This window comes from Suncus etruscus, chromosome 8 (genome assembly GCF_024139225.1).
Source record: "Suncus etruscus isolate mSunEtr1 chromosome 8, mSunEtr1.pri.cur, whole genome shotgun sequence".
Lineage (NCBI taxonomy): Eukaryota > Metazoa > Chordata > Mammalia > Eulipotyphla > Soricidae > Suncus > Suncus etruscus.
Window position 1 is genome coordinate 47373492 of NC_064855.1, and position 14739 is coordinate 47388230.

Consider the following 14739-nt stretch of genomic DNA (forward strand, 5'->3'; position numbering starts at 1 on the left):
GGATCACACAGTTGAAGAAGCACATTGAAGAACTAGAAGGAAAACTGCAAACAAAAATGACCAAGAAACCAGCAAGGAAATAAAAGGCAAAGCACTGGAAGGAAAAGTCCAGTATCTAATGAACAAGGACAAAATAATAATAACCTAAGAATTGTGGGTATACCAGAAGGGGAGGAAATAGGAAAAGGGGAAGAAAAAGTAGTCAGGGAAATATTAACAGAAAACATTGCCACCCTCTGGAAAAAAGATTCAGTGCAAATGCAGGAAGTGAAGAAAGTCCCTAATAAAATAGACCCTAAAAAACCAACACCAAGACATATAGTAATCCAAATGGCAAAAAATCAAAGAGAAAGATTGTCTCATTAAAGCAATAAGGGAGAAAAAAAAAACTCAAATACAAAGGAAGGGACATAAGAATCAAACCAGATCTCCCATTTGAAATAAATCAAGCAAAAAGACAGTGGAATGACATATGTAAACGCCTGAATGAAAGAAACTTCCGAACTAGGGTCCAATATCCAGCAAAACTCTCATTCATATGGGAGGGCAGAATAAAAACATTCTCAAACAAAAATGAGCTTGCATTATTTGTGCAAAAAAAACACTCCTAAATGACCTACTCAGAGAAAAATTAAACAATCCAAACCCCCGATTGTAACAACAACCACCCTACACAACACAACTGCACAACAGTCCTCTCTGTCAATAATCTTCCTAAATGTTAACAGACTAAACTCTCCCATTAAGAGACACATAGTAAAGAACTGAATTAAAAAACATAAACCAGACTTCTGCTGCCTGCAAGAAACACACCTACAACTACAGGACAAGCACAGGCTCAGAATAAAAGGATAGAAATTACTAATTCAGGCTAATATAAAACAAAAAAGAGCAGGGACAGCCATTCTTATATCAGACCAAATTTTATTCAACCTCAAAAAAGTGATCAGGGACAAAGAGGGACACTGCTTACTGATCAGAGAAACACTAGACCAAGAAGTACTAACCCTGGTCAATATTTATGCACCTAATGTAGAGCCAGCAAAATATGTGAAGCAACTGCTTGCAAACCTGGAGAAACACATGAAGGGAAATGTGATAATTGTAGGAGATCTCAATACTGCACTATCACCACTGGACAGATCTACCAAACAGAAAAACAGCAAAGAAATAAGAGCCCTAAATGAAAAATTAGAAGATCTAGGGCTAATAGACTTTTATAGGACCCTCTATCCCCAGAAAACAGAATACACATTCTTCTCAAGCCCACATGGAACCTTCTACAGAATAGACCATGTCCTAGGAACAAATCAACCTATATAAGATCACAAATGTAAGGATCATTAGAAGCACCCTATCAGATCACTGTGCAACAGAGGTCAAAATTGACTACAAGAAGAAGCAATGGAAAAAAACTGATACCTGGAGATTAAACAACATGCTGCTCAATAACAGCTGGATCAAAGAGCAACTCAAGGAAGAAATAAAACGATTCCTTGAGACAAATAATAATGAAGAGACAACCTGTCAAAATCTGTGGAACACAGCAAAAGCAGTAATTAGGGGGAAACTCATAGCAATACATTCCTATATCAAGAAACAGGAAAATGACAAAACCAACCGTTTAAAGGATCACCTCAAGGAATTGGAACAACAGCAGCAAAGAAATCCAACCACAACCAGAAGGCAAGAAATAATAAAAACCATAGCAGAAATAAACAACATAGAAACTAAGAAAACAATACAAAAAATTAATGAGACCAGGAGTTGGTTTTTTGAAAAAAATAAACAAGATAGACAAACCACTGACAAAACTCACCAAAAAAAGAGGGAAAAGGGAAAACACCTGAATCAGTAGGATCACAAATGAAAGGGGAGAGATTACAAGAGAACCCCAAGAAATACAACATATCATGAGATCATATTATGAACAACTATAATCAGTTAGGCTAGAGAACCCAGCATAAATTGACAGATTCCTGGAAAAATACCATCTTCCAAGACTGGATATGGAAGACCTAGAAAGCCTAAACACACCGATCACTTCAGGCGAAATTGAAGATGTAATTAAGAAACTCCCTAAGAACAAAAGCCCAGGCCCAGATGGATTTACATGCGAATTTTATCAAACATTCCTAGAAGACTTACTACCACTTTTCCACAGGTTCTTCCAAACCATCGAAGAAACAGGAATTCTCCCCAACTCCTTTTATGAGGCTAATATCACACTCATTTCCAAAGATGGCAAAGACACCACCAAGAAAAAAAACTACAGACCAATCTCACTAATGAACATAGATGCAAAGATTCTAAACAAAATTTTAGCAAACCAAATCCAGCTCTTTATAAAAAAAAATCATACATCATGACCAAGTGGGATTCATCCCAGGAATGCAAGGTTGGTTCAACATATGCAAATCAATCAACATCATACATCACATCAACAACAAGATAGACAAAAACCACATGATCATATTAGTCGATGCAGAGAAGGCATTTGACAAAATCCAACACCCTTTCATATTGAAAACACTCAGCAAAATAGGGTTACAGGGAACCTTCCTCAAAATAGTTACAGCTATCTATGAAAATACCACAGCCAACTTTATCCTTAATGGAGAAAAACTAGAAGCATTTCTACTAAACTCAGGAACTAGGCAAGGCTGTCCACTCTCTCCACTCTTATTCAATATAATCTTAGAAGTCCTACCAATAGCAATCTGACAAGAGACGAGAAGCAAAGGAATCCAAATTGGGAAAGAGGAACTCAAACTATCTCTTTTTGCAGATGATATGATGATATACATCGAAAATCCTAAAGAGTCTACAGTAAAACTCCTAGAAACAATTAACCAATACAGCAAAGTGGCTGGCTACAAAGTCAATACACAAAAGACAGTAGCGTTTCTCTACACAAATATTGAAGTTCAGCAGAGAGAGAGAGAGATCAAAAATACAACTCCATTTAAAACAGTATAAAAAATGTAAGTACCTAGGAATCAACCTTACAAGGGAAGTGAAGGAACTATACCAGGGAAACTTCAAAAACACTCCAGAAAGAAATTAAAGAGGATCTAAGGAAATGGAAGAACATCACATGCTCATAGGTAGGTAGAATCAACATAGTCAAAATAACTATCCTACCAAAACTACTATATAGATTCAATGCAATCCCAATCCAAATTCAGACACCATTATTTAAAGAATTAGAACAATCAATCATAAAATTTATCTGGAACCACAAAAGACACAGGATAGCCAAACACATACTAAAAAACAAGAAGCTGGGTGGTATCTCACTACCTAACCTGAAGCTATACTATTAAGCCATATGATCAAAACAGCATGGTACTGGTACAAGGACAGAGCCTCAGACCAGTCGGTTAGAACAGAATTTCCAGGCATAAAACCCCAGATATAAGTCAACTAATATTTGACAAAAGAGCCAAGAACTTGAAATGGAACAAAGAAAGTCTTTTCAACAAATGGTGTTGGTACAACTGGAAAACGACATGCAAGAAATTCAAAATTGACCCATACCTCACTCCTTATACAAAAATCAACTCAAAATGGATCAAAGGCCTCAAAATTAAACCCAAATCTATAAAATTCATAGAAAATAAAATAGGTAGAACACTCGAAGACCTATATATCAAAAAGGTCTTCGAGGATGGAGCACCAATGGCAAGTACTTTAGCGTCAAAAAAACAAATGGGACTACATCAAACTAAGAAGCTTCTGCATGGCAAAAGAAACCCTACATAACACAAGAAGACAGTTAACTGGGAAAAATATTTTCACCCAACATATCAGATAAAGGGCTGATATCCAGAATATACAAAACACTCAGAAAGCTGAGCCCACCAAAACCAAATAAAGCCATAAAAAATGGGAAGACGAAATGAATAGACACTTCTTGAAGGAAGACCGAAAGATGGCCAACAAATATATGAAAACATGCTCACCTTCACTCATCATCAGAGAAATCCAAATCAAAACAACAATGAGGTACCACCTTATACCAGTGAGAATGGCTCACATAAAAAATAATGGGAACAGCCTCTGTTGGCGGGGATGTGGTATGAAAGGCACTCTCATCCACTGCTGGTGGGAATGCCCCCAGTCCATCCCCTATGTAGAACAGTCTGGAGAGTGCTCAAGGAACTCAGAATTGAGCTGCCATTTGACCCAGCAATTGCTCTCCTAGGTATCTACCCCCAAGTCAGGACATTCATCCCAAAGTATGTGTGCACCCCAGTATTTATCACAGCACTCAGTATAATAGCCAAGTCTTGGAACCAACCTCGATGTCCAACAACAGATGAGTGGATCAATAAGATTTGGTATCTATACACAATGGAATTCTACATGTCAGTCAGAAATGATGCAATCATGGTGGACTTTGCAGCAACATGGATGGACCTAGAACATATTATGTTACACGAAGTAAGTCAGAAGATGAAAGATAAATACAAAATGATAGCACTATTCTGAAGCCCCTGGGGTCCTCAAACTTTTTAAACAGGGAGCCAGTTCATTGTCCCTCAGACCATTGGAGGGTCTGACTATAGTAAAAACAAAACTTATGAATGAATTCTTATGCACACTGCATATATCTTATTTTGCAATAAAGAAACAAAACAGATACAAATATAATATGTGGCCCACGGGCCATAGTTTGAGGACCACTGAATACACCCTATATACAACTAATACTCAACAATCAAATAACATGGTTTAACAGGGTAGAAACTCCAAACACTGTAACAGTCAACATACACCTGTATGGGATCTTAGGAATCTTATACAGGATTACAGGTAAAGAATACCATGGGAAATCACTGACTCCAACGGGAACATCTCATAACAATATGTTTTAATGCCTTATTATTTCTATATTTAAAATAACCTCTCATCTTTTCTGTCCACAGGCATCCTTGGATACAAAGGGTGGACAAACTAAGATGGCATCTCGGGGCTCAGTCACACGAGATACCATACCCAGCTTGCACTATGAGAATGTCCCGAGAAAACTCTTTAACATACACTTTATCTCTAGGTTATACCTTCTTTCAGGACTTGAAGCACGAGACCAGCCAGAACACTGAAGCAGCAACTGTGACCTACAGACTTATTCTACAGGCCCTACTCATCGAACATATTCAGGCAACTAGCATTCCCTTGCCCTTTTCTCCTTTGTTCTCACTACTTTATTTTTTCTTTTCTTTTTCTTCTTTCTCTCCTCTTCTCTTTTTCTTTTTAATGTATTTTCTATTCTCTTCTTTCCTGCCCCTTACATATACTTTCCCCTTTCCTCCCTTTGGAAATCCGACTATCCCTTCACCCCTCAATCCCATCCAGATTTCCCACTTTATTAACACTCTTCACCCTCAGTTCTTAATTTATTAGGCATCAAGACTGACCTCCTACCCCAACAAACCAGTACCCAGCACCCAAGCGAAGGGGCACCAAGTTAAACCCACACCTCAACCCCGGCAAGAAAAGGCAACCAACTCCCCTGCTGACTCATGCTGCGTGGCCCTCCTTACCAACTCTTCCTAACGTGGACTGTTACTTGAAACCAGATTTAGCTCTAAAAGTGTCCCCAAAGCAAGAACACTTCCCAAGACCTCCCTGCCACAAAGCTTTTGCCAATCTCAAGAAGGTCAGGTTGTGTGATGAAAAGGTGCCCAGGAACCCACACACCACAAGAAAATTTCAAAAGACAATGAGGAAACCTATAGTTCCATCATAAGTATAAGACATGTATTGCACTACCTCTTTACCTGCTATTCCCCAAATGTAAAATAGTCTCTTGCACCATTTTGTTCCTTTAATTACTTTGTTATTTTATTTTTTTAAAATCTTTTTAAAATCTTTTATAGATAGAAGCACATATATTTTTATTTCTATTTTTATCTTTTTTGGGTGTGTGACCTGTTTCCGTTTTCTTCTTTTTCCACCCCCAAATGCACCAGCAATATAATGTAGCACTATTTCCCCCTGCAAAGGCACACTAAAAAAAGGGGAAATCTTACATATAAAAACGAGCTCTTATCTACTAGGGATAAGAACTCATACATGTTTAAAATACAGGGACATCTCCCATCTTGAAAATATGTCACATGGACCCAACTTAGACCCCAGGTGATTAGACACCATTCGTCCAGCCTTGAACCTTGGATCCCAGACATAGAAACAACACAGTTCTTCACGACAACTACAGGAAACAAATCCTATCTGGGACATCCTCAATACTGCTCAAACACCAACAAGTGCCAGCTCTAATACGATATCCTGACAATGAGGAAAATGGGAACAACTTGACCTAAGAGCAGATTATCCTACCCCTCCAGCTGATGATGACAAAATCAGAAGACTTGTCACTCTTTGGTCAGTCCAAAAGCCAAGAGCGCGATTTACAGATGACTGGCTGATAGAACCATGACTGGACTCTATGTATCCTGTGATCAATAAAAAAACCCTACTCTAGGTTTTGAGCTATGACCTGCACAACAACCATGATCTCCAGTTCCAAAGGTCCATCTGAGACAATTGCAATGGAATGGGTCTTCTGGAAACACAAAGAAAGACGCTATCATAGGCTCCATCCTAAGATCAGCGCAAAGACCAAGACCACCAAACACAGAAGACAGATTAAAATGACCTGAGGGAACAGAACTAGAACCACAAATAAAAGCTTCATCATAAGTTCCACCCCTTGACCTGTGCAAATACCAAGATCTCTAGATACAGAGATCTGACTTTATCACCCAGGACAAAGCAGAAGTCTTCCAAACACCACGAAAGCACCAAGGGGAGAGTAAATGAACCTGAACGGAGTCTACAGTTAATCCCATGACAATATACTTCAAGGGTGGAGAAACCCTGTATCTCTTGGGCCAAGGGAATTCCTTTTCGAATGATCCCAATATTTACTGTGCCTGTGCAGGAGGGAAAAGAAAAAAAAAGCACAAAACAATTTTTTTATATCTATCTAGGTTTTGTTGATTTCTTTGTTTTGGTATGGTTGCTCAAGTTGTTGTCTCCATTTATATTTATTTATTTTCTTCTTTTCTTTTTCTTTAGGTGCTATGTCATGTTTGTTATCTCAAGACCATGGCTTTTATGTGGTGCTTATCTTTATTGTTGGAGTGCTCACTGGATATTTTATTTGACACTTCCTTTTGTACTATTGAGGTATTTCACCTTCTTTTTCCTTTTCGTCTCTCAAACCGATGATGAGAGCCTCTAGAAAGACTCCGCCCATTTTTGACGTATTTGATTTTTACCCCAGTTTATTACTTTTCTCTTCTTCAAACAAAACCACATAACTGGAACTATCTAGTACTGCCTCCCAGTTAGAGGAGGAAACAAGGGAGGTACCAAGACCAAAACAGGTGTAGGACCACTAAGTAGTAAGTTAGGCTCAGAGGGGACCACATTTTCTAGCAGCCCCAGGGGTGAGGAAGGAGGATATGGGAGGTAGGATGGGAACGGAGGTGTAGGGAAGATAATTCGGTGATGGGAATCTCCCTGATATTATGTTAATATGTACCTAAAATATTATTGTCAACAATATGTACGCCACTATGATCAAAATAAAAATTATATATTAAAAAAGCTAGGCAGCCTATGGAAGGGAGATCTACTTACAATATAGGTATTAAATATAGAGGGAGCATTTATAAGCATGTTTAATTTGATTGAAAACAAAAATTTGTATGATATTCAAAAAAGCGCACAATTCTGAAAGTGTATTAAAAGCAGAATTTTCTAAACACACTAAAATATATTATATTTTAGATATTAGAACTTAATAGGCATAACTTCTAGATATCAATACAAGTTATAGGTGAAGAAAATATTCCCAACTATGACCATACAGACAAGGAACTAAGTGATTAAAATATCCTTTTCTCAATAATTCCTTGAATGAGTCAGAATTATATTGAATTGCACTATATAATAAATAATTATATTTTATGAGCTTTTATACTATTTTTGCCAAAAGAATATGTGTTTCTCACAGGAGATTGATGTAAAGAAATTATGAATTTAGACAAAATTTGCTTGTGCAAATTTGAAGTTAAAATTCAGAGATGAATCAATTTTTACAATGCTCCTTTCAACTCTGCATAAAACACTTTTTAGCTTTCCTACACGCTGTCTTAAAAAAAGAGTAAAATCAACACCCTTAATTTAAGCACTTATATCCATGTGTATCTTACAATTATTTCAGTTTCAATGCTGTTTATTGACACTAGATAAAAAAAGTGAAACAACATTGAATTAAATTTATCACAACACAAGTATGTTCTTGCTTTTAGAAACCAATAATGAGCAAAATACATTATCAACTTTTATTTTTATAATTGGTTCTGATTTTTGTGATATTTTTAAAATAAACTTTGACATGCCTAATTATTTATTCAGTTATTTTGCATAACATTTATACTGTATTTATTATTTAGAAACTAAAATGTATTGATAAGATGTATTTACAAAAAAATCTAAACTAAGTTCTCTGAAATTTGATTTTTTTTCTTCTTACAGGTTTAATTTCCACAGGATATGAATTTAAATTTATAACACACTTATAATAGTCAATCCATGTATTTGATTGAACTAAAAATACTCAAAGTTTTTTACATAAAAAATAGAATCCATCATTTTGGCAGAGCACAAAATATAAAAATGTTTGGTAACTGTTAAACCTTGGTTTGTTTGTTTTCTATAAGTCATTTTATTTCAGTCAAAAAGCTCATTTTTAAGTATAGTTCTTCTATTGCAAAGCTGAATTAATCTTGTTTTAAAGAAAGAAATATATCTTTTCTATTGTTAACTTGTAAACTTCTAAGTGTTCTTCATCATACCCTTGGTTTTGAAAGTGAAATAAGACCATTTAAGAACAAAAAGATGCTTAAAATGTAACTAAAATCTTGAAACATTTATTTTCGTCTTTTTTGTTGTTCTCTATGTTGGTTTGGAAAATTATATGCAATATATTGAGATATATTCTCAATGTATCTGAAAAGAACCTCAGAAAATTTATTTCAATGATTAAAAGAAATGAATCAACTACATTGCTTGATTAATAGACTATTTTATATGTCACATTCTATGTGAGGGCTTATTCTGTCAGTTTGGAATGAAAGAAAGAACAAGACAAACCATGTCTTAACTATATAATTTGTGATGACAAATCATTCCAGGAGAGTCTTTAAAAATACGTCATTAAGACATGATAACATATAAGATGATAACATATACCACTCAATTACAAAATCCTAGAGCCAGATTGGACTCAGACTGTTTCATATGGCTGCATAGACATTTCTGTGCAGTTTAGCATAATGAAATTAAAATATTACAGTGTCCTTTAGGTGAAAATTTTATGTTTACCTCAAAATCAAAACAACCTACAACCAAAAGTCCCTTTCCAAATTTTAACTTATATCAACTGTGCTGTTTTAGAAACTGCCTTCAGAATATAAGACTTCTATTAATGTTTTCCTAAAGTTGTGTAACACAGAATTGAAATGTGATTATAGACAAAATAAACTAAATGCAAGGTCATATATTCTAATTATTATCTTTCTGTATGTATATTTAAATAGAAATATAAGTGTATTTGTCAAAAAGCAGCTTTTATTATTTGCTTATTTTATAAACCATATAATTTTAAGAAATGTCATCATCTATTAAGTGTAAATCTATATCATTTATATTTAAGGATTTTTATATGTGTTTGGTTTTAAGTAAAAGCAAATAGCATGATATGCTTTGAATGTGAAACTTTTAAATAACAAAAACAGTTTTTGTTTGGTAATCCAAAGTCATGTATCTCTCTCTATATGCCATAATTAGTAAACAACCAAAATATTGTTGTGAATATAAATGAAACAATGAAAAAAGAGAAAGAACAAAAAACAAGATATATTAACAATAAACTGTCTCCTCTCGTGCCAGTGAAGTCTTAGCTCTGAGCATGCTCAGACACATGGGAGGCACCAAAGTTGTTTTATCAGAACTCCTTCTGCAGTAGAAAGATAGGTCTAATGACTCAATTGCTGTAAACCTATTATTATTTTCTGGTGTTAAACATCTCTTCATTCTCAGATTGATTCCAATGCTCCTTCTACTTCATTTCATCATTCTGATAAATGTCAAAGGTAAGGCTGCTGATTACTCACTGAAATGAGTGCAATTAATAATTAATAATATATATTATATTTAATCTATTTTATACTATTCAATATAGACTCAGCATAGTTTTTAAGTCATTGCATCAACTTTGCACTGTCAATGTCATTATCACCAATTGCTTATACTCCCATCCTAGCAATTTCTATATGCAACAAATTATTTTATGAAAACTTTCCTTAGATATGTTATTAAAATTATAGCTGAAGAATTCTTCACAAATACTGTTTAACATGCCAATTGTAATGGAAAATATTGTCACTGCTTGTTTAAAAATATATAACATCAATAAATTGGATTTTATCTTCTGGAGTTTCAACCTGCTTAAATATTTATAAAATGTGTATATTTGTTAGCTGCTATATTTCATTGATATTATAATTAAGATGGGAACTTAAAAGTCACAGACAAATCTAAAAAATAGTATCAGTTTGTGCTGACTTTCTAAAAAAGTATATAAAATTTTATATGATAATTATACTTAAATATTTTCTTTTTTAATCTTTAAATCATTTTATTTTAGTCAAAAATCTCATTTTTAAGTAGTGGTTCTTCTATTGCAAAGTTAAAAAATTAATATTGTTTTTAAAGAAATACACTCTTTCTGTTGTGAGCTTGTAAACTTCTAAGTGCTTTTCAGAATACCCCAAACAAGCTAAATGTATTGTTACTAAAATATATCGGAGTATATAGTTCTACTAAAATTTTTTGATTAATTTAAGAATAAAAGTTAGAATTTGAAATTATTTTCTGAGAAATTTACTTAGTTTTTTTTAAATATTCAATATTATTAGATAAATCAAAGTAAATTTTAAGCTTAAAATAAAATGCAAAACTGTAAGCAATTATTTGGCACTTCAGCCAGTTAATTTTTTTTAGCTGAATTGACTAACTTCAATTACACAAAAACTTTTACTTTCAAATTACTCTGAAGTATTAAAATACATAGCGTGATTTTTATTTTGTTTTAATCTCTTTTACATTCAAGTTTAAGGAACTATTAAGGAAACAGTATATTAATTTATCTTGCATAAAATAAAGATGTAGTTCATGCCCTTTATGCATTTGTAATCTGTTGTATATTGTTTTTAATATTAGAGAATCTTAGGGGAAGTTCTAAGATCTAAAACTTCACATAGAGGTCATCTATACTCTTAATTCTTTAAAGTGCTACAACCAACAAGTTGTACTGTAGTATTATTTTCTTGTGGTGATACATTTAAATGGCTGATGAGATTTAAACATCTCCTACTAAAACATTTTTAAATTTGCCAAGATGTAATGGTTTTTTTAACTTATAAGAAAAAGGAAAAGATCTTTAAACAGATTTCTCTTAGTTTTTATTTCTAAGTAAATGCCATGTTTCAGATACATGCTAACTAACACCTGATACATACTTACTAATGAATACTCTCTGAAAAATTTTCTTACATTTTATTACTTTCAATTGCTAATTAAAACCTTCATATTTAAAGTTCTGCATGTTTTAATGTTAATCATTAATAGATCAATGCTTCCATTACTTACTCCTAATTATAGTCATGCATTTCTACATAATTAGTGAATTTTCTTTTTAACAATAAAATTATTAATGTATACAGCAATAAAACGGTACTACACTAAGAAAAATAAGTAAGAATTACGTAATAACAAACTATGTTTTCAAGTTTAAATAAATATTTGTGATAGTCCAGATCTAAACTAAAAGAATTTAGAAAATTACGTTTATTTTTTCTTTTTTGAACATTATCACCCATGAATGTTCAATAATTAAATTTAGGGGCTTTGTTAAGTTACAAATAATAGTTTACAAGTAACGATAATTTATCTTATTATCTTTTTTATTAGCTTATTCACTGGATGATCTGTTTACTCAGTCTCAAATACTGCCCATCCCTGCAAAAAATAATGATTTTTCTGGAAACAGTTACAAATAAAAATGTGAATTTATGAGAAATTAAGAACATAAAGCATATAGAGTGCTACTTAGTAACTGTCAATTACCACTTATTAAAATCACCTGCGGTTGTTTGGAGCAGTGAGTAGTATTTGAAGTGAACAGTATTTTACTGCCCCCTAGTGGTCTCATTTAAAACTCAACTTTAGGTTTTATCCTCTCCCAGTAATGTCAATTCAATTTGGTCACTGAGTTGAAAAAAAAGGTTTTCAAACTAAATTTTAGTTTCACACAATGACTGCCATGCTGCTGATAGCTCTGAAATCAATTATGTTGCAGACAAGTCGTACTGTGAAGCTAGAGTAGCACCACTAATGGAAAGGAAATTTTCCTGCTTGACAACTGAATGTAGTTCACTGTGAGGAAAGAGGGAAAATATCAAAACCTAGAAGTTAAAACCATTTGCAGTGTGTTATTTATAAGTATACTAATTAAATATTTTGTGCAACATGTTTACTCATTTGTTAATCTTCTTAAAAATACGTATGACCAGATTTTTTAAAAAAAAAAATGTTAAAGATTCTCAATTGTGGCCGGAGCGGTGGCATAAGCCGGTGAGGCGTCTGCCTTGCCCGCGCTAGCTGACTGGGATTGACTTTGGTTCGATCCCCCGGTGTCCCATACGGTCCCCCAAGTCAGGAGCGATTTCTAAGTGCATAGCCAGGAGCAACCCCTAAGCGTCAACAAGTGTGCCCAAATTCCCCCCACCCACCCCCTCAAAAAAAAGATTCTCACCTAATTATAAAAGTTCCAGCCACAGGGTTTCCTGACCTAGCAGTCAGTGTTTTTTGCTAGTATTGGTAGAATATAGACACAAACAGAAGTAAAGAAGTCTTGCAATTAGTGTAATGTCAGATCTGGCTTTCTTTTTCTTTTCTTTTCTTTCTTTCTTTTCTTTCTTTCTTTCTTTCTTTCTTTCTTTCCTTCTTTCTTTCCTTCTTTCTTTCTTTCTTTCTTTCTTTTTTCTCTCTCTCTCTTTCTTTCTTTCTTTCTTTCTTTTTTCAGGGTGTATAGCGATCTGTCAATAATTCTAAAATTGATAAATATACCCTTATCTGCAACACCTTGTCAGAACTGACTCTTGGGGTTTAAAAATCTCCATTTAAATTAAATATTTTATGCTGTGATGTAGAAAAATGCTTGGTTATGGGATTTTTTGTTTGTTTATGGTTATGGGGACCACACCAGGTGATGCTCAGAAGTTACTACTCACTCTGTGCTCAGAAATTACTTCTTGCAGGCTTGAGGGACCATATAGGATGCCAGGGCTTAAACCCTGGTAAGGCAAACACCCTACCCAGTGTGCTATTGTTCCAGACCTTGGCATAAAATTTTGTTTTCGATGAATGACAGTATAATTATTTATAGTAAATAAATTTCTATAAACAGAAACTATGATTTATAGTATATGCATTGCATTAATTTCCAAAATTAAAGGAAAACAGAAATTTTAAAACATTTCTCTTGGATGGGCTCTGGTAAATGTACCTTAGACCTGTCACAGCTATAACTCTGTTCAGATTGACAGCTATCCTGTGCCACATAATTCTTCTGTGGCAGGTATTTTCTTTGTTTAGCAAATATTTATATATTTAATGAATACGTTTGATTAAACAATTCTTCCTTTCTCTGATCACAGTGTAATATGTATATCTGTATGTACGTATGTATATACTTATTGTCTTGAAGGCCAGACCTGGCTCTTCATGGCTCTTCTATGCTCAGGAATCATTCCTGGTGGTGCTCAAAGAACATGTGTGGTGTCAGGTCTGAAGCTCCAGGCCACTGCATGCAAGGGAAGTAACTTACCTTTTGTTTGCTCTTTATTCAATCTATTAAGTTTATAAGGAGTACAATGATTCTTTTTAAGAATGACCCCTGAACATCACTGGATGTGACCCAAAAACCAAGAAGAAAAAACAAATAGCTCACAGTGTTGTTGTTTTTTTCATTCTAAGAATTTAACTGTATTCAAATGTCTGTCCTGGTTTCGTAAATTTCTACTTTTAACTATATTATTCTTCCTATTATTTCATTGAGAATATTAACCCCACAGATTATAACGTTCTCTAAAAATAAATAATAAAGTTTCCCAGAAGTAGATTTTCCCCACTTACTTTTAACTGTACCTATTTCCAGGGATTAAGGGCTAGTTAGCAAAAACTATATTTAAGCCATTACCCTATTTCTGACCAGGATACTTTAGTCCCTAGCATACTAAATGACTTCTCAGCCTTAGTCATAACAATTCTTTAAGAAATAAAAAAAAAGAATTTCTATAATTATGTGCGATAACATCAGGAAAAATAGATTCCAGAACTTCAGCCCCCACTTTTAATAGCTCTATGTATGGGTGTGGCATGCTGCATCCTCATGGTCTGATAGGCCTCGTCTACAGACACACCAATATTGCACTTAGCACCTCAAAATGTAATCAGGTTTCTAATCAGGTTACTAATTCCTCAATATCTAAATTTTATTTGAAAAGGCCTTATTTTTTTAATTTTGGGAATTAAAGTGTCAGAGCAATAGTACAGCGGGTAAGGCACTTACCATCTGGATTATATCTGCATCCA

The 14739-nt window shown here is 34.0% G+C and overlaps 1 protein-coding gene across 1 annotated transcript in view; it reads left to right on the forward strand.

Annotated features, from left to right (window-relative positions):
- Positions 1-10109: 10109 nt before the first annotated feature.
- Positions 10110-14739, forward strand: part of RXFP2 (relaxin family peptide receptor 2) — a 67063-nt gene continuing 62433 nt past the window's right edge. The window contains exon 1 of the mRNA XM_049778773.1: positions 10110-10175. Coding sequence (XP_049634730.1) covers positions 10133-10175 — 43 coding nt within the window. The 5' untranslated portion in view covers positions 10110-10132. The remainder of the gene's footprint in view (positions 10176-14739) is intronic.